At 43.9% G+C, this 24,621-nt stretch overlaps 1 protein-coding gene and 1 long non-coding RNA gene across 2 annotated transcripts in view; both read left to right on the plus strand.

Annotated features, from left to right (window-relative positions):
- The window catches only part of LOC119519604, a 42,057-nt gene extending 41,477 nt beyond the window's left edge, over window positions 1-580 (plus strand). Inside the window, exon 2 of the long non-coding RNA XR_005214052.1 lies at window positions 354-580. This is a non-coding gene — a long non-coding RNA (uncharacterized LOC119519604). The remainder of the gene's footprint in view (window positions 1-353) is intronic.
- Window positions 581-12,423: 11,843 nt separating this feature from the next.
- Window positions 12,424-24,621, plus strand: part of ZNRF3 (zinc and ring finger 3) — a 148,715-nt gene continuing 136,517 nt past the window's right edge. The window contains 2 exon segments of the mRNA XM_037816627.1: window positions 12,424-12,681; window positions 12,683-12,916. Coding sequence (XP_037672555.1) covers window positions 12,616-12,681; window positions 12,683-12,916 — 300 coding nt within the window. The 5' untranslated portion in view covers window positions 12,424-12,615.

Here is a 24,621-nt window from a genome sequence, read left to right on the forward strand (position 1 = left end):
TGAAGCAAATCTAAGCTATCATATCACTTGTCTATAGGTCACCCTATATTGGTGGACACAGGTTGTTTCCAGGCTTTGGCTTCTGTGAACAGTGCTACAACGAACAATCTTGAAAATAAATCTTTGCATGTAGGTGTAAAAGTATCTGTTGAATAAATTTACACTAGTGGGCTTGCTTGATCCGAAGGGCACATGAATTTTAAATTCTGATAGATTTTGCCAGATTGTCCTCCAAAGGGGTTGCCCTGGTTCCCACTCCTGCATCACTGATTCTTTGGCATCTTTCTAACTTCACTGCCATTATTGTTTCATTTCAAGTGGCTGTTTATTGATTTTTCTCTTCTTTCCTCTAGCTCAGATGGAAATGGGGAAGACGCCCAGAACAAGGATAAAAGAGAGGCAGAAGTAAGGTCACTTACACAGCTGTTCCTGGGGAGGGATTGTCTGCATTTCAGGACCCAGGGTGTGGCTTCCGAGAGCCTCAAGGCACTGGGTGACCAGGGAGGATGGAGAAGGTGACACTGCTGCCAGCCACAAGCAAATAAAGCAACCTGGTGGGCTCTCTCTCTCTTCTGCATCACATCTGTCTCCAGTGTTTTATTGATGCCAGATAGCACCTGTGTACAATGAGAGGGTGTAGGATTCCTGGGAAAGCTGTATAATTGGAGGTGGGTGGGGAGGGAGTTGTATAATTTGTATAACTCTACTAGCTTACTGTGGGCTCTTGGTTTCAGTTTTCTCACCTGCCAAGCAAACAATCACAATAGCAGCAGCAATAAAAACTACATTAAAGGGAGCAGGGCAAGATGGTGGCATAGAGAGGAGTGGAAGCTAAGTAGTCCCCCTGGAACAACAAAAAACCAGAAACAACTAGTAAATAATTCAGAATAACTGTAGGGGGACAAACGAGACCATCCGCTCATCATACACCAACCTGAATTGGGAGCAATGCCTGAGAACACAGCATAAAATCTGTAAGTAAAACCTGCGGATTCAAGTCGTGAGACCTCCTCCCCCATAGCCCGAGCTACAAAGCCTCGTGGTGCCAGAGAGAAGCTCTCTCCCAGCAAGCCAATATAGCTCAGCTGAGCTCCAACTGAGGTTTTAAGTAGCGAGTGTGAACTGCTCACTACAGGTACGCATCCCCAAAAAACAGACAGAGGCTTTGGGTGACAACTGACCTTGGAGAGCCGGAGGGTTGCCTTGGACTGGGTCTGAAGGGGACTATCTGTTTCTTTTTTGGCTCAGTGGAGACAGCCCCAGTCATATTCAGTTTCCAGGGCTGTGATTCGGGGAAGGGTGGAGACAGCACAAGCAGAGAGTGAGACCATTGAAATCCTAATGACCTCCACCTGGGGGGTCTGTCTTCTCTAGGAGGAAAGGGGTGGGGCCCTTTCCATTCAGAACCAGACCCCAGAGCCTGGGGGAACACGGCCATACCTCCTCACACCAGTCAAGAATTATAGGCTAACAGGCATCACCTGCTGGGCAGAAAAGCACAGTGACCTGAGGCATCAAAGGGTGGAGCAATTTTCTAAGACACACCCACAGGGAAACCAGATACTGAATATTTCTTCCCTCTGGGACCTGAGCCTGTTCTGGTCTGGGAAAACGTGATTTGGATAACCAAGGAAACCATGCCTAGACAACAGAAAATTACAACCTACACTAAGAAAAACGAAGTTATGGCCCAGTCAAAGGAACAAACATACACTTCAACTGAGATACAGGAATTTAAACAACTAATGCTAAATCAAATAAAAAAGTTTAGAAAAGATATTGCAAAAGAGATAGAGGCTGTAAAGGAAACACTGGGCATATATATGGCAGAAATCAAAAGTTCAAAAAAACAACTAGAAGAATCTATGGAAATGAAAGGCACAACACAAGAGATGAAAGACACAATGGAAACATACAACAGCAGATCTCAAGAGGCAGAAGAAAACACTCAGGAACTGGAGAACAAAACACCTGAAAGCCTATACACAAAGGAGCAGATGGAGAAAAGAATGAAAAAATACGAGCAACATCTCTGGGAACTCAAGGATGAAACAAAGTTCAATAATGTACGTATCATTGGTGTCCCAGAAGGAGAAGAGAAGGGAAAGGGGGCAGAAGCAATAATAGAGGAAATAATTAATGAAAATTTCCCATCTCTTATGAAAGACATAAAATTACAGATCCAAGAAGTGCAGCGTACTCCAAACAGAAGAGATATGAATAGGCCTACGCCAAGACACTTAATAATCAGATTATCAAATGTCAAAGACAAAGAGAGAATCCCGAAAGCAGCAAGAGAAAAGCAATCCATTACATACAAAGTAAGCTTCATAAGACTATGTGCGGATCTCTCAGCAGAAACCATGGAGACAAGAAGGAAGTGGTGTGATATATTTAAGATACTGAAAGAGAAAAACCACCAACCAAGAATCCTGTATCCAGCAAAGCTGTCCTTCAAATATGAGGGAAACTGCAAAATATTTTCTGACAAACAGGCAATGAGAGACTTTGTGAACAAGACACCTGCCCTACAGGAAATACTAAAGGAGCACTACAGAGTGATAGAAGACAGGAGTGCGTGCTTTGGAACACAATTTGGGGAGATGGTAGCACAACAATGTAAATACACTGAACAAAGACAACTATGAATACGGTTGAGAGAGGAAGGTGGGGAGCATGTGAGACACCACAAGTAAGGAGGAAAGATAATGACTGGGACTGTGTAAGTTGGTGAAATCTAGAGTATTCAACAATTGTGATAAAATGTACAAATATGTTCTTTTACGAGGGAGAACAAGCAAATGTCAACCTTGCAAGGTGTTAAAAATGGGGAGGCATTGGGGGAGGGATGCAATCAGCATAAACTAGAGACTGTAACTAATAGAATCATTGTATTATGCTTCCTTTAATGCAACAAAGGTGATATACCAAGGTGAATGCAGATAAGAGGGGGGGATAGGGGAGGCATGTTAGACACTTGACATTGGTGGTATTGTCTGATTATTTATTCTACTCTGATTTAAGGTTATTTTTCCTTTTGCTGCTTCCTAGCTGTCATTTTTTTTTCCTCTTTCTTTTGCCTCTCTACCTTCTTTGACTCTCCCTCCTGCCTTGTGGAAGAAATGTAGATGCTCTTATATAGATAGTGGTGAAGGTGGTGAACACATAAATGTATGACCATGCAGAGAACCATCGATTATTTACTTGGGATGGAATGTATGGTGAGTGAACAAAACCATATTAAAAAAAAAAAATGGGTTGATGGCAAAACCTTGAGGGCAATATACTGAGTAAAATAAACCAGACACATAAGGACAATTATTGCAGGGTCTCACTGATAGGAATTAATTATAATATGTAAACTCATAGACATGAAATATAAGGTACCAAGATATAGGACGAGGCTTCAGAATGGGGAGTGGTTGCTTAGTGTGAGCAGAATGTTCAATTAGGATGAACTTAAATGTTTGGAAATGAACAGAGGTGTTGGTAGCAAGATGTGAGAATAACTAACAGCGCCGAATAGTGTGTGAATGAGGTGGAAAGGGGAAGCTCAGAGTCATATATGTCACCAGAAGGAAAGTTGGAGGTCAAAAGATGGGAATGTATAAAACTGAATCCTATGGTGGGCAATGTCCATGATCAACTGTACAAATACTAGAAATCGCTTCCATGAACCAGAACAAATGTATGACAATACAATTAGAAGTTAATAATAGAGGGGCATATAGGGAAGAACTATATACCTATTACAAACTATATACTACAGTTAGTAGTATTTCAACATTTTTTCATAAACAGTAACAAATGTACTATATCAATACTACGAGTCAGCAATTGAGGGGGGTTGGTTAGGGATAGGGGAGGATTAGAGTTTCCTTTCCTTTTTTTCTTTTTTTCTTTTTTCATCTTTCACTTTATTTCTTGTCTGGAGTAATGAAAAGTTTCTAAAAATTGAACAAAAATTAAGCTGTATGAGGGTACCCAGGGGCAAGTGATTGTACACTTTGGATCTTTGGATAATTGTATGGTATCTGAACAATCTCAATAAAAATGAAAAAAAAAAAAACTACATTAAATGGTCTCTAAAATGTCTTTCAGCAATCAAATATGAGGCCCCTCTGAATTCCAACTTAGATTTGGAGATTCTGGTTTTATCATCTTCTATGGAGTGAGTTACTTTTTCTAAGTATCCTCAAATTGAAATAATAAGGACCTCTAGTTTGAACATTTACTCATTTGTTCATTCATTTATCAATATATTGAACATATATTTATCTTGGATTCTTTGCTTTGAATTCTTTTCATTTCTAGAGATCTCAAGATGACACTAAGTTTCACTCAATTGCTTTTAACAAAACGTGGGGTTCTTGACCTACCGCAATCTTGGAATCTCTTCGGATTGTGTTGTGTGTGTTTGTGTGTGGGTGTGTCTCTGTTGCAGTTGTCATTGAAGTAGCTTTATGGCTGCATTTGTCAGGAGTCTTTTGTTACCGGGATGGACCCAGGAGCTCAAAGGATGTAGCCAGTACCTTCCCTCATTTTTTTTTTTTTTTTTTTTTTTTTTTTTTTTGTCTCCCTTCAGCTTGTCTCTGCTTCTCTTTCCTCTTTTACTGAAGCAGCTTTTTCTATCCGGTTGAGAAGACAGCTACAAACAGCTTAAATTTGCGTAAGCCTTCCAGTTAAAGATCCCAGAGAAGACAGGGCTCCCTCCCCTCCCCTTTCCAATTGTTCAAATTTCAGGGAAGAGTGATTGGCCCTGTTTTGGTAACATGCATGAGTCTGACCCAATCATAGGGGAATGGTGTACTCTGATTGGCCATTCTGGGCCACATGCCCATTCCTGGGAGGAGTCTGAGCTCCGTGATTGACAGCCCCACAGAGAACCCATTGGCCAGGGAGGGGTGGTTACCCACATGAAGGGGCACCGAGTCAGTAACAATCACTGTCCGTTACCACCTCCCTGTAAGGTGACAGTTGCTTTCCACTTAGCAGCAAGTGTACATTTCTACATTCTCAACCAAACTCCCTCTTCTCCCCTATTAAATCCACCTTCCTGCTAAGCTGCCCCTCCCATACGGCTGGACAAAAGCAAGTGATTGTTCTTTATTTCCTTCTAGTGCTTTCTCTCAATCCTTTTTTCTTTATCTTCAAATAGAGGTATAGTCAGCATAAAAGTTACCTCAGTAGTCTTTCTTTCAATGCTCCAGTGACCCTCTCATCCCTTATCAGCCTTTCTTGGCCAAGAAGGCATGCAGCTACATTTCCACTTCAATTAAACATTGCATCCTGAAGACAGGTGCCTCTTGTGATCGAGGATGCTGCCCAAAGATAAAATTGTTTCCTATAGATAGTGTAGTGCTTGTATTTCTCAGATTTTGGAGTTTCCTTCTCTTCCTGTACCTTAACAGCCTGGAAGTGATTCACCACCTGGTCAAATCGGCATGTACTCTGCCAGAGCCCTCTTTGGTGTCTTTTGAGACAAAAAATGGCCTGCAGATGTGTTTATTTGGCCCCACACAAGCAATATACATCTTTAAAACCTATTGCAAACATTTAAAAAACCAGGAGATGTTACAAGCAAATCTGGATTTGTGCCTCTTTTGAAAAGCTCAGATCTGTGAATGCCCACGTGACCCATAGCAACAATGGGTTGGAAGACCTTTTTGTACAGGTCTTGTGTTCTCCAGGTCACCAAACCCAAGGTGTTCCCATCTCTGGCCCCGTTGCCATTTGCCATCTCACTTATGGGTTACTTTTTCATACCTCTGGCCCACGTCACTCAGTCACATTCCCTGCCTGGTCCCTGGAGCATTGTTTGAGTTTGTGACTCGTGTTGGATGGCCACTGCAAATCAGGGACAGGTTGAAGCATGGTTTAAGCCACTGAAGAGCTGGGGCCTAGTCTGGCCTTCTGCCTCCAGGTGCAAAAAAGATGTGGACTGATGATGGACTTCAAAGGCAGGAGAGACACTTCTGAGAGTTTTTAAAGAATTGCCACTACTTGTCTGTATAATATCTATTGTACCTTTCAGGAGAATTATATGTAATGTTTAAATACAATGAATGAAGGTTTCCAGAAATAGACATAAATACCATGGAAGAATGATAGCCTGTCTTAAGTTTGAATCATCTTGAAGAAGCAAGATGAGGTTCAAACTCATAAAAGGTTTTTGTAAAATAGTTAATGTGTACTTCTCAGATTTTATTGTAATCTTTGATTGACTTCTCTGTCTGTCTGTAGCAACAAATGCTTGCAGAAGGAAGGAAGGAAAGGAGAAAAGAAGAAAGGAAAGCAGCATAGGTTGGAAGGAAAGAAAGAAGAAAAAGAAAGAAGGTGGATCCCCTTATTCTGTCAGCTACTTCAATGCAGGGACTGGCCAATCCATTTCTTTTATTACATTTTTTTCTTTTTCAATGCAATTTTATTGTGATATATTTATACACCATACAAATCCATCCAAAATATACAATCAGTGGCTCACAGTATCATCACGTAGTTGTGCATTCATCACCACAATAAATTTTAGAACATTTTATTACTCCAGGAAAAACAAAAAGAAAAAGGAAAAAAGAGAAAATCCCAAACATTCCATACCCCTTACCCCCACCCACCGTTGCTGATCTCTAGCATTGGTGTGGTACATTTGTTACTGTTGATGAAAGAATATTAAGATATTACTGTAACTATAGTCCATAGTTTGCAATAGGTGTGTTTTTTCCCCATATACCACTCTATTATTAACTCCTTGTGATAGTTTTGTACATTTGTTCTGGTTCATGGAGGAAATTTTTTATATTTGTACAGTTAATCACAGTTATCGTCCACCACAAGATTTACTGAGTTATACTGTCCCATGTTTTAACCTCTGAATTTCCTTCTGGTGACATATATGACCCTAAACTTCTATCAACCACATTCACACACAATTCATTACTGTTAATTATACTCACAATAATGTCTTACCATCACCTCTATCCTTTTTCACTCATTTGAATTCAACCTAGTTAAAACTTCTGCACATCTTAAGTAACCGCTCCCCATTCCGTAGCCTTATTTTATCTCCTGGTAAACTATAATCAAGATTCAATGTCTGAGTTTACATAGTATCATTAGTTCATATTAGTGAAAGCATACAATACTTGTCCTTTTGGTCTGACTTATTTCACTCAACATGATGTCCTCCAGGTTCATCCATGTTGTCGCGTGCTTCAGGACTTCATTGCTTCCTACTGCTGAATAATATTCCATTGTATGTATATACTACATTTTGTGTCTCCATTCATCAGTTAATGTACACTTGGATTGTTTCCATCTCTTGGCAACTGTGAGTAATGCTGCTATGAACATCAGTGTGCAAACCAATCCATATTTTTAACTTTTTATTTTGAAATAATTGAAGAATAAGTTGCAAAAATAATAAAAGAGAGGCCCCATGTTCCTATCACTCAGCTTTCCTCAAGGTAACATCTTTCACAACTATAGGAAGTAGTATGCATTAAGTATTTGTAAAGTTTATTGTATGAACGTTTGCATACGGGAAACTAATGTCATCATTCGTTCATTCAGCAGGTTGGTCTCTTTATTTTTTTATTATATTTTATTAATTTTAATTCTGAATACATAATGTATGTGCATGGAACAAAATTCAATAGGTACACAAAGTATACAGCAAAAAGTAGATCTTTCTCCCTTCTCGTCACTCCAGTCACCCAGATGCCTCCCCAGAGACAAATCATTTACTGGTTTCTTAGTCACCTTTTGTATACAGTTAATGTTTGCAAATTTTGCATATTTGTTCCCTCCCTGACCCCCTCTCTGTTGTAGCATATGATATACATATCTTTTTCACCAAGTGTCTCTTGGTGATCATTCTATATCAGTTCAAGGAAGCTTCATTCTTTTTTTTTTTTCCCAGCCAATGAAATTTATTGCATCCTTAAAATATCACAAATCTGTCTGGCATCTTGTCTCCATAGCTGGAGAACTCTTAGATCTTATTCATCAGCTTGCTATACTGTTCCTTTTTCAGAGACATAGATACCAGCCCCAAATTTTCTGACATCCTTGTTTTTAACTGTTGTGGCTTGCTGAATCAGAGCAGCTGAATTTGATACAAGTTCAATGTCATTTCCTTCAAAAATTAACTCATCTTTCTGGGCTTGAGATACTGAACAAGCAATGCCTGCCCTCACCCGAAACCTTTAGATGTATTTTCCACCCAAGAAATTTTGGGTTTCAACAACAGATCCACTCTCCTGAATAACGACGTTGATGGGGAAGTCAGCATACCCAGACCTTGTCTGGTTATGGAGGCCCAGTGTAACATTTGATCACATTCTGTACATGATTACAGTTCCTTTCTATTTCCCCACCATTTGTCAACCTGAAGCCTCTTTCTTCCTAAGGAGACTGAGTTCTACATTGATTTGACTGAAGTCCCTCCACAGGGTTCCTCTGGGGCACTTCACAATAACCGCATCTCTTTGACATGAGGTCAACATTTTTCTGGAATATTGACAGGCTGGTTGCTGAGAATGGTCTTCATTTTCACAGTAGTGTCAAAGAATTCTTCATTCTTTTTAACGGCTATGTAATGAGTATTCCATGATATGGGTGCACCATGATTTATTTAACTAATCCCCTATTGATGGACATTTAGATTGTTTCCTCTATTTTATTATTAAAAACAATACTGCAATGAATATCCATGCCTGTTTGTTTAGCACAACAAATAATGCCTGTTTTATAATATCTGTTTTATTGATTTAGTCTCTTCAGGTAATAAAGCGTACGGTTTCTGGATTTGAGAACCTCAAAATTCCGCAAACAAAACTTTGGTGGCTGACTCTTTGTTGCTCAGATGTGGCCCTCTCTCTCTAGCTAAGCCAACTCGCAGATGAATTCACTGCCTTACCCCCTATGTAGGACCTGACTCCCAGGGGTATAAATCTCCCTGGCAATGCAGGATATGACTCCCAGGGATAAGCCTGGACCTGGTATCCTGGGATTGAGGAAATCTTCTTGACCAAAAGGGGGAAGCGAAATGAAACAAAGTTTCAGTGGCTGAGAGATTTCAAATGGAGTTGAGAGGTCACTCTGGAGACCATTTTTATGTACTATATAGATATCCCTTTTTAGATTTTAATATATTGGAATAGCTACAAGTAAATACCTGAAACTATCAAACTGCAACCCAATAGCCATGATTCCTGAAGACGATTGTATAACTATGTAGCTTACATGGGGTGACGGGTGTGATTGTGAAAACCTTGTGGCTCACACTCCCTTTATCCAGTGTATGAATGGTTGAATAGAAAAATGGGGACAAAAACTAAATTAAAAATAGGGTGGGATGAGGGGTGTGATTTGGGTATAATTTTAACTTTTAATTTTTATTCTTATTTTTATTCTTTCTGGTGTAAGGAAAATGTTCAAAAATAGATTGGGGTGATGAATGCACAACTATAAGATGGTACTGTGAATAGCTGATTGTACACCAGGGATGATTGTATTTCCTCCCAGGTTTGTGTGTTTTTGGCCTAAGTCTGTGAGATTTGCCAACTGTTTGGCAGCTTTAAGTGATCATGATGCATCTGTTCTCAGTTATTCTCATCTGAGAATCAGAGAAAGAACAAGATAAGTTATACTAAGACAATCCATGCAAGACAATGAGTGTACATGGCTTGTCTTCATTCCTACCACTTGACCCAGTGTGCTAGTCCTGTCCTTGCCCCAGGACAATAGGTCTTATCTCTTATTTGAAGTTACTTTCTATCTCCCCTTACTGCGTGCCAGCCTTTGGTGAAACTCCATTACTTTGCTGAGAGATGAATCATGTAACCTCTGTTGCTGGCCTACATCTCATTAACCCTAACTTTCTTTAAACCAAGTTAAAAAAAAATTGAATTGGGTTCATTTTCTGACACTTGTCTGGGTTTTCATGGCAGTTCCCGAGGGCAGGGCTGTTGTTCTCCTCCACACTCAAAATCTATTCTGGTCCCGTGAAGCCAGTGATCCTAACCAGCTGCCCCAAATAAACACAAAATAGGAGGGGTACATGGTGATGCGCTGATCAGTCATTCCCTTAGTCATTAATTCATGCAGCAAATATTTATTGAGTGCCTTCTCCAGGCCAGGCAGCCTTGGCCTTAGTGAACAAGACAAGGATCCCTACCATCACGGGGCTTTTTCTTTAGCATGTGTGTACGTGGGGCATGGAAGACAGACAAAAATAAACAGGGAAATTATTTAGTATGTTAGAGGGTGATAAATACAATGAGGGGAGGGGAACAAGCCAAGGGAGGCAGGGAGTGGGGGAAGGTAGTAAGTGGCAGTTTTAAATAGAATAGTCAGGGCAGGCCTCCCTGAGAGTGTGAGATTCAAGCTAAGACTTCAAAGAGCAAAGGATGTTCTTATACAGCTATCCGAGCATGCGTGTGTGTGTGTGTGTGTGTGTGTGTGTGTGTGTGTGTGTTTATGAAATACCACTAATGACCCTGAATTTTTTTATAATAGCTTTATTGAGATATAATTCACATACCACAAAAGACACCCTTTTAAAATGTACAATTCAGTGGCTTTTAGCATAGTTACAGAGTTGTGCAACCATCACCACTATCTAATTCCAGAACATTTTCATCACCCTCAAAAGAAACCCATTAGCCTTCACTCCCCATGCCCCCCTCCCCCTAGCTCCTGACAACCACTAGTTTTCATTCTGTCTGTATGGATTTGATTATTCTGGATATTTCATATAAATGGAATCATAGAATTGTGGTTTTTTGTAGCTGGCTCTTTTTGCTTAGTATATACTGTTTTCCAGGCTCATCTACCTTGTAACAACGCTTCATTTCTTTTTATTGCCAAATAGTCTTCCATTGTGTGGATATACCGCATTGTTTATTCATTCTTCAGTTGATGGTGATCTTCAATTTTAAGTAGCAGGAGGTGTAATTGAGGGGAACTGACGCCCCCTCCTCCAGAACTATAATGTCAGGGTACAGGGAGCCCATTGTATCATCAGGACTGATGGTATCCGTTATCCCAGAGCCCTGCTTTCTCAGGTGCTTCTAAGGCTGTGCAGAAGCTCTGGGTGGTCCCAATGTAGTAACACACATCTGTGGATTTTCTCAGTTGTATTTTCTATGCAGCATTTTGAAAATTTTTTTCTATTTTCAAATGTAGCCTTGATAAGTTGTTTATCCAAGGAAATTCTCAATGAGGTTTTTTTTTTTTTTTTTTTTTTTTTGGTCTTTTTTGTATTTCGGGTGTGGTAGCAAGTACAAGCACATCATCCTAACCAAATATTTGCATATATCTGAACAAAACGATTATCGTCCGGGAAGGAAGGCTTCACGAAATTGGATCTGGCTTTTGAAGGAGGGATCCGATTCCCATAGTGGACTAAGAGATGAGGAAGGAAAAGTTAGGTGGTTGGAAAACCCTGGGTCCTGAAGGATGTAGGGCACGTGTCTTAGGAACGTTAATTTGGCAGTCGTCAGTCTGTGTGCATAAAGGGTGATAGTATAGGACTATCCACCCCCCCCATCCCCCTGTCTTCTGCATAGGGCGAAGCTCAAGTTCCGGAACTCCTCGAGGGAAGTGTTTGAATTAGGGTCGGGGGCTGCGCAAAGATGAATTCCATCAGAAACCAAATGGCCTCCCCAAGCTCTCCCCTGCTCCTCCAGACCACATGGAGAACAACCGTCTTTAAGTGCCCCCGGTGCAAGCACCGGACACGTCCTGGCGTGGCCGAGCTGCAGACAGCCCCTGAGCGCCGGGACCGTGCCCGTTTGATCCCGGAGGTGGGGGTGGAGAGCCGCGGGCGGGCGCCTAGCTCCCCGGGAACTGTGGTCTGGGGCGGGGAAGCCGGGTACGGTGAAGCCTTCCATGCCCCAACAGAGGAGCAGCCCTAACTGCTGCCCCGGACCAGGAGGCATGGAGCCTCCAGAGAGGGAGCGTCTCGCCCCGGAGTAGGCTGTTACCCCATTCCCGCCCAACTCTGGCAAACGCCAGGAGCAGTGTCTGACGCCAAGGGTGGAGCGCGGACCGAGGGGCGGAGCAGAACGAGGGGGCGGGGTATACACAAAAGCCGAAGGGCGGGGCAAAGACGAAGGGTAGCCCCGCGGACGGCGGGCAAGGGGCGGAGCTAGGTTAAGGGGGCGGAGCGAAGGCGGTGGCCAGGACTGAGCAAGGATGAGGAGGCGGAGCGCAGGCGGAGGCCGGCGGGTGGAGCGAGGGTGAGGGGCGGAGCTCAGGTGGAGGCCAGGGCGGAGCGAGGGCGGGGGGCGTGTTCGGCCGCCGGGCCCCGCCCCTCGCCGCAGGCGCGCCCGCCCCGCCTTCCCGCTCCCCCCCGCGGCGGCGGAGGCAGAGCGCGGCGAGGGTGGGGAGAGCGGGTCACCGCGCTGCCGGGGCGGGGATAACCCCTCACGTGGAGCAGATGAAAGGGCCGCGGCGCGACGGCTGGGGGAGCCGAGCGGAGCCTGCGACCCACAAAGCCGCCGCTGCCGCTGCCGCGATGGGGCTCTGAGGCGTCCGCCCGCGCTCGGTCCTCCGCCGGCCCGCGACTATGCCCGGCCGCGCCCGCCCTCCGCGCCCTCCCGCCGTAGGACCATGAGGCCGCGCTCGGGCGGGCGCCCAGGGGCCCCGGGCCGCCGCCGCCGCCGCCTCCGCCGCCGGCCCCCACGGCTCCCGCGGCCGCCGCCTGCCGCCGCCGCCGCCGCTGCCTCTGCTGCTCGGGCTGCTGCTGGCGGCCGCGGGGCCCGGCGCGGCGCGGGCCAAGGAGACGGCGTTCGTGGAGGTGGTGCTGTTCGAGTCGAGCCCGAGCGGCGACTACACCACCTACACCACCGGCCTCACGGGCCGCTTCTCGCGGGCCGGGGCCACGCTCAGCGCCGAGGGCGAGATCGTGCAGGTAGCTGCCCGCCGCCGGGCCCCGCGCCGCCACAAGATGGCTCCGGGGGCTGCGCCCGCCGACCCCACCACGGGCGGGCGGGCGGGAGGGGCGGCGAGGAGGCCGGCGGCATCTCTCCCCGGCGGGCTGGCTGGCGGGCGGGACGCGGCCTTTGGGCTCAGCGGCTGGGGGCGCGCGCACGTGGGGGCTCGGGCCTCCTGTGGGCGGGAGGGGTCTTCGGGCCCCGGCAGCTACGCGGGGGCTGCCCCCTTGGGCTGGTAGGGCATTTCAGTCTGCCTCAGGTGAAAGTCCCGAGAACTACCTGTTGAATGCCAACTTTTGAAAGACGTGATGAAGGATGGGGTGGCCTTGTTTCTGGTCTTCAGGTCGTAGGATTTGCTTTCCATTCAGGCATAGTTCTGGGGGGAGCGGCCAGGGGCTCCACAACATCAGGTTTCTCCGTCGCCCGCCTCACCTGGGCGCTGACCCTCCAGCAGGTTTTCCGGGAAGCAGCAGCAGGCAGGGGAGGAGTAGGGGAAGGTGAACGAGGAGTGGGCACCGAGGTGCCCTGGAGTGGCGGTGGAAGGCAGCCGTTGCTACATGCCTCAGATTACAGAGGGTGGGAGGAAGGAGATCGCTTGCTTGCTGTCGACCAAGGACTAATGCGGAGGGCCTGAAATTGGGAGAGGGTCTCTCACTGACAGGGCCTCCACCTTGCTCCAAAGGAAAAGATGCGTGCATCCCAAAGGAAGCTGCCTAGGGAGAGCTTTAAGCTGTGCCCACTCTTCGGAGGAGGGACCCTCAGCTGAAACCGCTGCCCAGTGGTTAGCTGGACAGATGCCTTCCCGCTTCCTTGACGGTGATTTTATCAACTTGTTAGTAGACGGCCAGTGGACTTATGGCTGTTACTGTGCGTGCTGTGGATGGCGGCTGTTTGAAATGGTTGGCTTGTCTTTGAGCCTCTTGGGGCGATCCGATGGCCGCAGGGCCTAAGCTTTGGGCCTTTTGCGCCTTGCTCTTGGGTGAGTTATGAATGAAGAGAAGGGGACTGTGTAGGATGACTGCTTAGCAGCCCAGATGTAGATAAGTACTCTTCCTTTCTCCTGCCCAGGCGCAAGCTGAAGCCCTGCGTGGATAGGGCAGGGAGCCTGTGAAGCTTGAGTCCTTGGAGGTGTGTCCTTCCAAAGCTGGAGGAGGCATGTCTGCAGCCCAATAACCAGCAGCACCGTCTGCAGTGCTCTTATCCTCTCTAAATAGAGGGGGAAACACAACGTTGTTTGATTCCTGTGACTACACAGGTTGTTAAAGGCTTTTGGACTTTTTTTTTAAAACGTTATAATTATGGTCTTCATAAGCTTTAGAGAGGATGCTCTGCTGAAGATTCCCAAACATTTCAATTGCAGCCTTTGAGAAGAGTTTCAATCTTAAATCTTGCTCCTTGCAGCTCTTTGAAGCTTTCACTGTGCCCTGATGGCTTTAGAAATGTTTGATTTACAGCCTTCCAAGAAAAAAGATGTTTTAACGTGGTACTTCACTTTTTGAAGGAGACTTTTGAAGTTTGCGATTTTTATGTGCAGGGTTTTAACAGTAGTTTGTCTGGCAAGCTGTCCATTATGGATAGTGCTGTGCTTTGGAGATAATCTTGGGTTCACCATTTAAGACAAAATTAGCAGTTTAAACACACCATTTGTAACTATTTTATCCTTGTGTGTGGAGAGATAATGTGTGAATTTGACAGAAGGAACCTATTCTCTTTTGAAACTTTTTGAAGTGCTTATCTAACTTGTAGTCCATTAGCCTAGCTGAAAAAAAAAAATTGTCAACAGTCGCTAAGAAAACTGACTTAAATGGTATTTAATAAATTTACCCGTTAGGCAGTTGCTAATAGATGTCCTTATAACTGCAGTAATGTTGGAGAGTTTACCTGAGCTGTCTGAATAGTCATTTCTTGGTGCAATATCTTTAATAACTTTATTGTGGTGGCCTACTCATTGAAACTCTTGGCGGACAGCTCTCGGGGCTGTGTGTGTGTGTGTGTCTACAGAGGTTGACTGTGCTTTTATTAGTTCCAATAATGCCCATTTGAAGGAGCTGCTGTGGCCCCTGTCAGCCCTGAAAACATTTTCTGTAAGAAAATCTGATGTTTTAGGACTGCTTGGAGAGGAAATATAACATTTTGAGTGAGAAATGAGATAGTACCAAAAGCAAAAAAAAAAAAGCTAATCAGTATTCAGCTTCAGATTAATCAGTTTTCTAAGTGCTCCAGTTGAGCGTTTTAAAGCCTCCTTTTATTGACTGTCTTAAAAAAATCTTTGATTTGCTATTTAATGTTTTATGGCCTTCAGAGCAGAGTTCATTTTCCTATAATTAAACTGCAATAGTAGCACTATATAGTATTGCTTTGATTATTTTCATCGAGGTTCTGTAGCGCTTTTGTTCATGGTGTAGGAGAAAAATACCTGTTTGGGAACCTCCCTCTTAAAAATTTTAAGATAGGGAATTGATTGGTTTGTATTACTGATTTTTTTTTCCTCTCTGTTATACGCCAATGAACGTATGTGTGTGTGTATATATATATTTATACAATAGATACCTTACCAAAGTCTGGATTTGCCCATATACTTCCAATTGGAGTACTTGTTAAGTCATTGCATGGGTTAGGGTAGGAGGGAGTTGGGCTAAGAAGTCTGTGTGTGTGTGTGTGTGTGTGTGTGTGTGTGTGTGTGTGAGTGAGAAAGAGAGAGAAAGACAGACATGTAGTAGGTTCATACCTTGGGATCAGTCCCCATAAATCTTGGTTCTCTCCTTGTGTGCACTGTAGGCTTAAATAATTTCCTCCAGGTCATCGGTGTGGTCTGTATGAAGATAGGTCTTTTTATTTTTTGACATCTCCACCTGTGAAAGTTATGGAAAAACAATGTGTGGATATGACATGCTATTAATTACTTTTATTATCTTATTTGCTCATGCAGTGTTAAAGCCCATATGCTCGTAGAGCATCAGGCCTACAGTCTGAATCCTGGAGGAATTAATTACACTTCTCTAGTTCTGAAGTGTGGAACTTTAAAGGGTTCTTAGACATATTGATATGTATTTCATCTTTGGACCAATTTGTTGCTGTTAATGAGATGATTATCTGAAACTTTCAGACTTGGCAGTGCAGCTCCCATGGTTGGTGATATTAAATAAAGGCCCGATTAAACACTGGCTAGTGGTATGCGGATTGGTTAAACAAACAAAGAAAATTTGCATCGCCAGAGATGAAAGATTGCTTTAAAGTGGAAATGCATTTTTTCTTGAAGTCAAATATTTAGAAACGCTTGAGAAATTCATTTGTAGAAGGAAGCTGAGTGATAGGTTTTGTGTAACTTTAAAATTGGCCTTTCTGGATCCTGGGTTAAGTGTTGAATGGTCTTAAAAGCAGAGGAAAGCTGAGAACGCTTATGAACCAAGCCAGTGCCTTTAGCTATTTAGGGGTAGGAGGAAAGCTAGGTGGTTAGAAAGGCCCAGCGAGGTCCTTAAATATCCAATGTTAACTAAAGATATCACAGAGAATAATTTTAGGAAACTAATTCCTCTGCCCTGTTTCCTTAGCTGTGTGTTTCTGCAGTTTAGCATTGGATCAAACACTTTCTTTTCATCTCCAATTTAACTTAACAAGCCTGCCTCTATAAATTGACTTGGCCTAATAAAACAATAGTGTGCTGACAGCTGACCTGGATTTACACAGAAAGGGATTGCCAACTGTTTTGTTAGATGGGCCTTCATAGTTTAGAACCAATTATTTGATTTGAGAGACAAATTAGGACCTTATGCATTCTTAGGGGCTCTTATTTTCTGTCTTGTTTCCTGAGATCTCATGGGTGTTGCTAATAAAGTTGTGAATGGAGATGAAGGAAGGGGATTGGAGTCTATAGACACCAGAGATGGCTTCCACTTACTAGCATTTGTTGCGTACAGGGCACTATGCCAAGGACTTCATGTGTTTGCGCATCTCATCCTGATGTTATCATGGAATTAGCAGCCATTCATAACCCCATTTTACAAATGAGGAAACCAAGGCTGAGAGAGGCAGGTTGACTTCCCTAACTTTACATGGCTAGCGAATGGTAAAAGCTAGATTGAAACCCTGGTATGTGGCCTCCAAATCTATATTCTTAATCTTTATGCTAAACAGCCTCATACTATGGAACAGCACTATACTTAGGTTTGTTCCTGTTTTGCCAAATAATCAGAACTTGGTTGGTTAGGGCTTTGACATTAATTCCGGTCTAATTTTTAACAAGCTAGCATAAGGGCTCTTAGCCTGAGGCTGACAGGCTTCGGAGATGGCCTGTGAACCTCTGAAATTATATGCACAATCTTGTGTATGTGCAGTATGATTTGCCTGAGAAAACATACAACTTTGCTTCTTGGAGGGTTCTATGAGTCTAACCCCCCCACCCCACCCCCCCAAAAAAAAAAAGAAAAGTGAAGGAAATGAGAGACGCTAGTAGCATTCATTGAGTGATTGGTTACTAAGACCTTGACTGCAGTGATGTGGGGCTCAGGCTGGCAAGAGTTGTTGGGAGGGAGTCTATGGGTTTCCATGCCTCTGTTAAGCATATTCACTAGATCCACGGTTAGCAAAGCCCCATTCTGTATCTGCATTTCTGTTGTCCTTTGGAGCTCCTAGAGACAGACACATGTATGGATAAATCATAATCCTTTGCAACCAGGTTTCCCCCCAGAATTGAGCCTCTGGGCCCTAAGGCAGCCATTGTCTATAGGGAATTAACTTCTCTCCTGTGTTTCTATCTGGCACTATTTCTGTATCATCCTTGGGAGAAGAGAGACACAACAGTCACTCAAAAAATTTTCTGCTTTGGGCTGGTGATGTGCAGGAAGGTGACAATGTGCACACAGGAATGCAGAGTGAAAATGTGTTCTTTTTCACCATTCACTGAAAAATGACATGGAGCATTTCTTGGTGTTGACATGCCTTAAGATTTCTCTTCACACCTTCCCTTGTGGACCTGGCCCAATGAGGGGGGTTCTGTTTGTTTTTGCTCATCTTTGGTGAGCAACTGGGTGCCCAGTGCCAGGTGTTTATCAGGTACTCAATATTGATTGTATTATGGATTTAGAGTGGACATGAGGCAGGCAGCAGGTCTCATGGATTTGGATTAATTGATGAGAACAACTTCATTTGGCCTGGCTAATAAATTTCAGGATTAGCTCTTCTTTTTGGTTGTTATTTTCAGAAACTTGCTTGGTTAGACGGGAAGGATGGAACTCACTCTGTGACTTATTGTTCTGGTTTGCTAATGCTGCTGGGCTGCAAAAACACCAGAAATGGATTGGCTTTTAGAAAAGGGGGTTTATTTGGTACACAGTTACAGTCTTAAGGCCATAAAATATCTAAGGTAATGCATCAACAATCAGGTACCTTTACTGGAGGATGGCCAATGGTGTCCGGAAAACCTCTGTTAGCTGGGAAGGCACATGGCTGGCACCTGCTCTGGAGTTCTGGTTTCAGAATGGCTTTCTCTCAGGATGCTCCTCTCTAGGCTTCAGTTTCTCTCCAAAATGTCACTCTCAGTTGCTCTTGGGGGCGTTTGTCCTCTCTTAGCTTCTCCCGAGCCAAAGTCTGCTTTCAGCGGTCAACTGCAAACTGTCTCTCATCTGCAGCTCCTCTCTTCTCAGCTCCTATGCGTTCTTCAGAGTGTCCCTCTTGGCTGTAGCAAGCTTGAGCCTTCTGTCTGAGCTTATATAGTGCTCCAATAAACTAATCAAGGCCCATGCTGAATGGGCGGAGCCATACCTCCATGGAAATTATCCAATGAAAGATCTCACCCACAGTTGAGTGATCACATCTCCAAGGAAACATCCAATCAAAAGTCTCCAACCCAATCAACACCAATATGTTTCCTGCCCACACAAGACTGCATCAAGGATAATGGCATTTTGGGGGACATAATACATCCAAACCAGCACACTGGTAGACCCACTGGTATTCTGATACCAGGTTGTATGAGAGTGACCTTGTGGGCACGTGTTTTGGGACTGTGTACCTGGCATTGTAAAGGTCTGAAGAGGTTCTTTTCTTGTTGAAACAGTGAATATTGAGAAAACCCTAGTGTGGACAGGTGTTCTGGATGGCAGACACTTGAATTGAAGAATAGTTCATGGCCAAGCCTTAGTGTCCCTGGGATAAACTGTAAAGGGTGGAGATTCAGAATCATTGTTAACCTGAATATATACCATGTGAAAAACTTTGCTTCTTGATATTTCCCAAGTCTGTAGAATGTGGCTTTGTAGTTTTTGACAAAAATCATGTTTAAATCAAGGTTTATAATCAAAAGGACCAGATTCAACACTTTAATGTTTTAGATAAAACATTATCCAAATGTTTTATCTGGGCATAGTAGTGGAGAGTAGATGCAGGTGTACAATTGAGGAAAGTCAGGAGTTCTTAAGTTGTATATTGGGTTTAAGTGGTTACTTTTCTCCTCTAATTAATTCAGATTTTGAGTCCGTTGGTCTTCTCTCTGGGAGAGCTTTTAAAAATAGCTTCTCGTGACCAAGTACTAACTGTGGGCCAGCACTGGGCACAGGGCTTTACTCACACTTCACAGAAGAGATAGAGGGCCTGTCCCGGTTTTCTGAAGAGGAGACCCAGCACAGGGAGGGAAAGTCACTCGTTGAGGTTGCAGAGCAAGTCATAGAAGAGCTGAAATTCAAACGCAGCGCCATCTGATTCTGAAGCCATTTTTCTTTTCACAAGGAAGCAGTAGGCATTTTCTTTGCTTGTGATGAGGTTATTTGAAAGGATGGTGGAATTTAGAGTTAGATATAAACCCATACCCGACTGACCAAGAAATGAGTCTATAATGTCAACTGAGAAAATACTCTACACTTAAAGGGCTTTTCTCTCTCTCCTTCGTTCCTTCATCTCCACCCCCCACCCCCTTTCTTTATCACAGAAGGCTCATTCTAACTTGTTTTTTCCACTAAGAGTCGCTCTGCCAAGTTTGGGAAGAGGAACCAGTGACTCGAAGCAAACAATTGTCACTTGATGGCACTTGTTAGTTTTTGGCTATTGGGAGAGTTGCAACCAGCCTTAGAGTTCTGGCATTTAAAGGGATTTCTGGCAGGAGCCACACCTCCTTCCCTGCCTCTTGGCTTCCTGTGGCTGACTTTTTAGGGCCATTCGGAGATTTGCCCTGGCATTTTCCAAGGAGGTCATGGCCCACCTTCCTCCCCTTTCCTACTTTGCACTTGCTCTGCATTCTCTTTGTGTGACCTGAAAGATTGTGTGAACCTAAGGTTGTGGGTTCTCCCTGCTCATTCTGTCCTCTGGGCTGTTAAAACTTAATGCAAGGCTGCATTCCTTCAGTCGCCTTTGATCTCCAGACCCTGTATGAGGTGAGGCCCCTGCCCACAGGCAGCTGCATGTAGGGGGGCAAATAGCATGTGAACAGTTACCTTAGAGTGGGACAAGTCCTGTCTGGTAGGTCAAATCCTGTAGGATACAGAGGGAGCACCTGGAAGGGGGAACCTGGCCCGGGGTGGTTAAGTTTAGTCCTGGGCAACCCATTCTGAGGAAGCGTGCGGATGAAAACCCAGTACATGGATTTGGGCATTCTGGTCTTTTCCTGCCCCCCCCCCTTTTTTTTAACCTTCCTTTGAGGTTAAAGCTGATAACCCCTTTGTAGAGACCTGCTTTTATACCTGTCAAACAGGATAGGAAGGAGGTAAAGAAAGGAGGTACTTTGTTTCATTTGCAGCTTGAATGAGATGTCTTAAAATCAGACTCTCTGTGGCTCCGCTGACTTGTGATAGTGTGAAGAGAATGAGGTCAGTAGGCACATTGTGGCTCAAGGGAGAGTATCTTTATTTTTATTACCCTTGAGATGTGTTATAAGGCTGATTGATATTAATCTCCTTCCCTCCCAAGCAGCCAGTGATATGGTTGTTTAGAAGTGTGATGTGCAGGGTTGATTTTGTTCGATTTTGATGATCTTGGAAGTTTGATGTGAAAATGTGTTGGAATGGGGCTTTTGACCAGCGTAGAAACTGCTGCATTTTTAAAAATAAAAGAGTGGTGGTGCTCAATCAGGTGTGTATGAGGTCCCATCCAGCACCATGAGAATTTGATGAAAACTGAATTTTCTACTTGAACTCGAGTTAATTTGAGTATGCTAACTTGTCAGAAGACGTTTATTGAATTCCTAATGTAGATACAGTCTAGAGAAGAAACAGAGCTCTGCATCCAGGATGTAGTTTGCGCTTTACAGGTGTTATTTCTGTAAGTTCTTCCATACAATTGTGGAAGTCAAATTTTCCCCGTTTTACAGAGGAAACTGAAGGCTGAGAGCATAAGTAAGCTGCCAAGGCCGCAGAGCTGGTATTGAACTTGGGTGAGCCCAAAGCCCACTGTCCTACCTGCCTGAGGATCCAGGTATAATTTGGTGAGATTTAGGCAAGAATGTTGGAATAAATTCATTTTCCATTCCCTCTAGCCAGGGCCAAAATCTTCCTTTAAATAAAAATCATCTGTAACTAACTATCAAATCATAAAAATAATGTTTCTTTTGGAATACTTGGAAAACACAGAAAAGTATGAAAAAGTAAATCAAAGCCACTACGTAGAGATGATCTCTGTTAACCTTTTTTTGTTTTGGACTATCATTCCTCCTTTTTTCTTTTTCTTTTTAAATGAGCTTACAGGGCTTTTAGTAAAATTGGGAAAACATTATATTGTTAGTGGCTGCGTAACACATAAATGTTTTTCATTATTATAAGTAATGCTGTGAGGAACATCCTTTGTATATCTTGATTACTTTCATCGGGTAAATTTCTAGGATTAGGATCACTGGGTCAAGTGGTGTAAACGTTTCTGAGGCCCTTGGTACATACTGCCAGGTTGCTCTACAGAAGAGTGGGTCTAGTTTATATGTATTTCCCCTACCAGGTCAGCAGACATGTTTCCACACACTTCCACTCACAATGGGTAGTAACTGTGTCCCCCCCTAAAAAAATTCGTATGTGCATAAATCTATATATTGCTATTGCTTACTAAATAGTAAAACACTGCCTTTTTTTTTTCTCTGCCCCGAGGATCTAAGTTATGACTAATCTCTATCTGTGGGAAGGTACCTGGCATGGTATCTGGGTACCTTTCCTAGTAGGGTTATCTGATCATGACTCAGGAGCAGCAGACTGTACTTGTGTTGTGGTCAGGGACACAGAACCTGGAGGCCCAGAGACCTCCCGGAAGGTGTCACTGTGCTATTGGCACAGCCTGTGGCAGCAGATTGTTGTCTAGGAGGGTGCTGCTGCGTTTGCTGTTTTCTGCACAGCCCCTTGTGACAGAGCTGGCTCTGCTTATGAACGGGCCTGGTTGCGTTAGGCATCTCTCCTCACATTCGGAGTGACACTGTCAATTGGTGGTGGGCAGAGATGCAGACGGAGCCAAGTGCTAGACTGTCAGAGATGCATCTCAGCAGCAGACCAGTGGGCTGAAAACACCTCCTGGGGATTTTGTTTGATCCCTGTTAAAAATCTAGAACATTCACATAAGAAGCTGGAGTTTTTACTCTTCTTGAAACATTTAAAGACCAGTCCATTTCCACGTGGCATTAGCCTGCCACAGTGGAGTAGCAACTGTCCCCATCAGATGGGGCCCGGGCCCACCCACTCACCAGTTCCTGTCCCGTTGCGCTGGCTTACTTCACTCAGAAACAGTACATTTACATGTGCCTGGCCCTTGTGGGCGTTGGAGTTTGCCACCCTTTCTCTCTTTGTCAGTCCTGAAGATGAGAGCTGCTAAGTTGTGCTTAGTACATCTCCGTTCTCTTCTTCCTTGACCATCCTGCGTGCCAGATGTCTGTTAGTGGCTTCATGACACTTTAGCAGACCTCATGAGCCTCAAGTCATGCTGCTGGGGAAGGCAGAACTGGCTGTGGCATGACTGGATTGTTCCTTTTATTATTTGGTCTTCTCTGAGACTTCTCGAAGACTGACATCTAGGAGCCATTTGGCCTGTGCCTTTCTAAACAACTTTGTTTGACCTTTCTCTCTTTTGCTCCTTGATTTCTTTAACTATTGGACTTACTGTTTGAGCTGAAGGGCACCTTGAAAATGCTGTGACCCAGCCCTCCTTTTATGGGGAGAAACCCTGGGCCAGGGCCTCCAGCTTTCAGTCATGAGAAGAAGTGGGATTAGAACTTGTGTCTTGGAGCTCCCAGGTACTGCTCTTTCTAAGATGGCATCCTGCTTTGATGGCTTGAGTTCCAGAATATCTTCCAAGTGCCTGCTGCTTTGTGGTTCCTAGTGCACCTTCGCTTGTGAGATCTTGTTTCACCTCTCAGCTGGGAGCTCCTTCTCAGAATTCTGCCCCAGAAGGCCCCCTGCTATTCTGGTTGTCCTGGTTGCCAGGGCTAGTCCCACACTTGACAAAGAATGCTTTTCTTTATACCTAATGTTATACTTTTACTTAAATCCATTTGACATTGTGTGTTCAGCACAATTTTGAGTTTTCAGCATATTTCCATTTTTGGAACTATCACTGCTACCCAGAGAGTTGGCATCTTTTCAGAAAAGTACCTCGGTGTTGGAGTAGGTGGTAAGCAGACAGCTAATGACATTTGCAAAGCTATTTCAAAATTTAAATCAAGTGTCTTCAAAAAGAAAAATATATATAAATAATGGGGGGGGGTTTAAGGGGTATAGGATGTTTAGGGTGTTCTTTTTTATTTTTATTTTTTTCTTTATTTTGGAGTAATAAAAATGTTCTAAAATTGATTGTGGTGATGAATGCACAACTACATGATAATACTGTGAGCCACTGATTATATACTTCGGGTAGATTATGTGATGTGTGAATATATCTCAATAAAATTACATTAAAAAAAAAAAGAAATAGTGGTACACCCCCAGCAATGCCTGATTTCTTCTCTTCTCCTTGCCATTAGGCAGCTGACCTTACTTTTTCATGCCCAGTGCTGTCCAAGCCGATTTCTGAGTCACGGCTCCTTTTCTTGTCAAGTTCTTCCCCTCCCCACCAGATTCATCTTTCTAAAATTACCTCTAATCACATCACTCCCTTGATGGAAATCTTTCATGGACACCCCGTTGTTTCCCACTGAGTTGAGTATATATTCATGGCCCCTCCAGCGGTGACCTGGGGTGTCTCTTCAGCCCCTTTCAGGGTGTTGCTTCTGGGGTGTGAATCCCACCCCCTGTTCTCCGAATGGGTCCTGGGCTTTTCCCTCTCTGTGCCTTTTGTTTCAGGTTGCTCTGCTGCTGCAGTGTTTCTACGCCTCCATATCCCAGTGACCCCCACCTTGCCTTTCTGAATCTGCCCTCCCTTTCCTCTCTTCCAACTTTCCCACCTACAGTTCAATTTCCAGTCCCTCCCATCAAGTGTTTCCTAGCTTCGCTATTCACTGCATTCCTTCAAACCAAAGCATTCTATTTGTTCTGCTGGGCTCATCTTAAATTCCTTGTTCTAGTTATTCTTTCATTAATATTTTCTCTTCCCCACAAACTCCCAGCACATATTGATTGTGTCCTACTCATCCACCTCTTGCTTTGCTTATAAAACTTCTAAATGTTTACTGAATAAAATTCTTCTGGATCATAAATATGAAAGTTAATGCTCTGGGAAAGCGTGATGGGGCTGTTCCTGTGGTCAGAAAAAGACTTTTCGAGGGAGAACTTTGAAATGGTTTGATTGTAGA

The sequence above is a fragment of the Choloepus didactylus genome, chromosome 23, assembly GCF_015220235.1.
Source record: "Choloepus didactylus isolate mChoDid1 chromosome 23, mChoDid1.pri, whole genome shotgun sequence".
Lineage (NCBI taxonomy): Eukaryota > Metazoa > Chordata > Mammalia > Pilosa > Megalonychidae > Choloepus > Choloepus didactylus.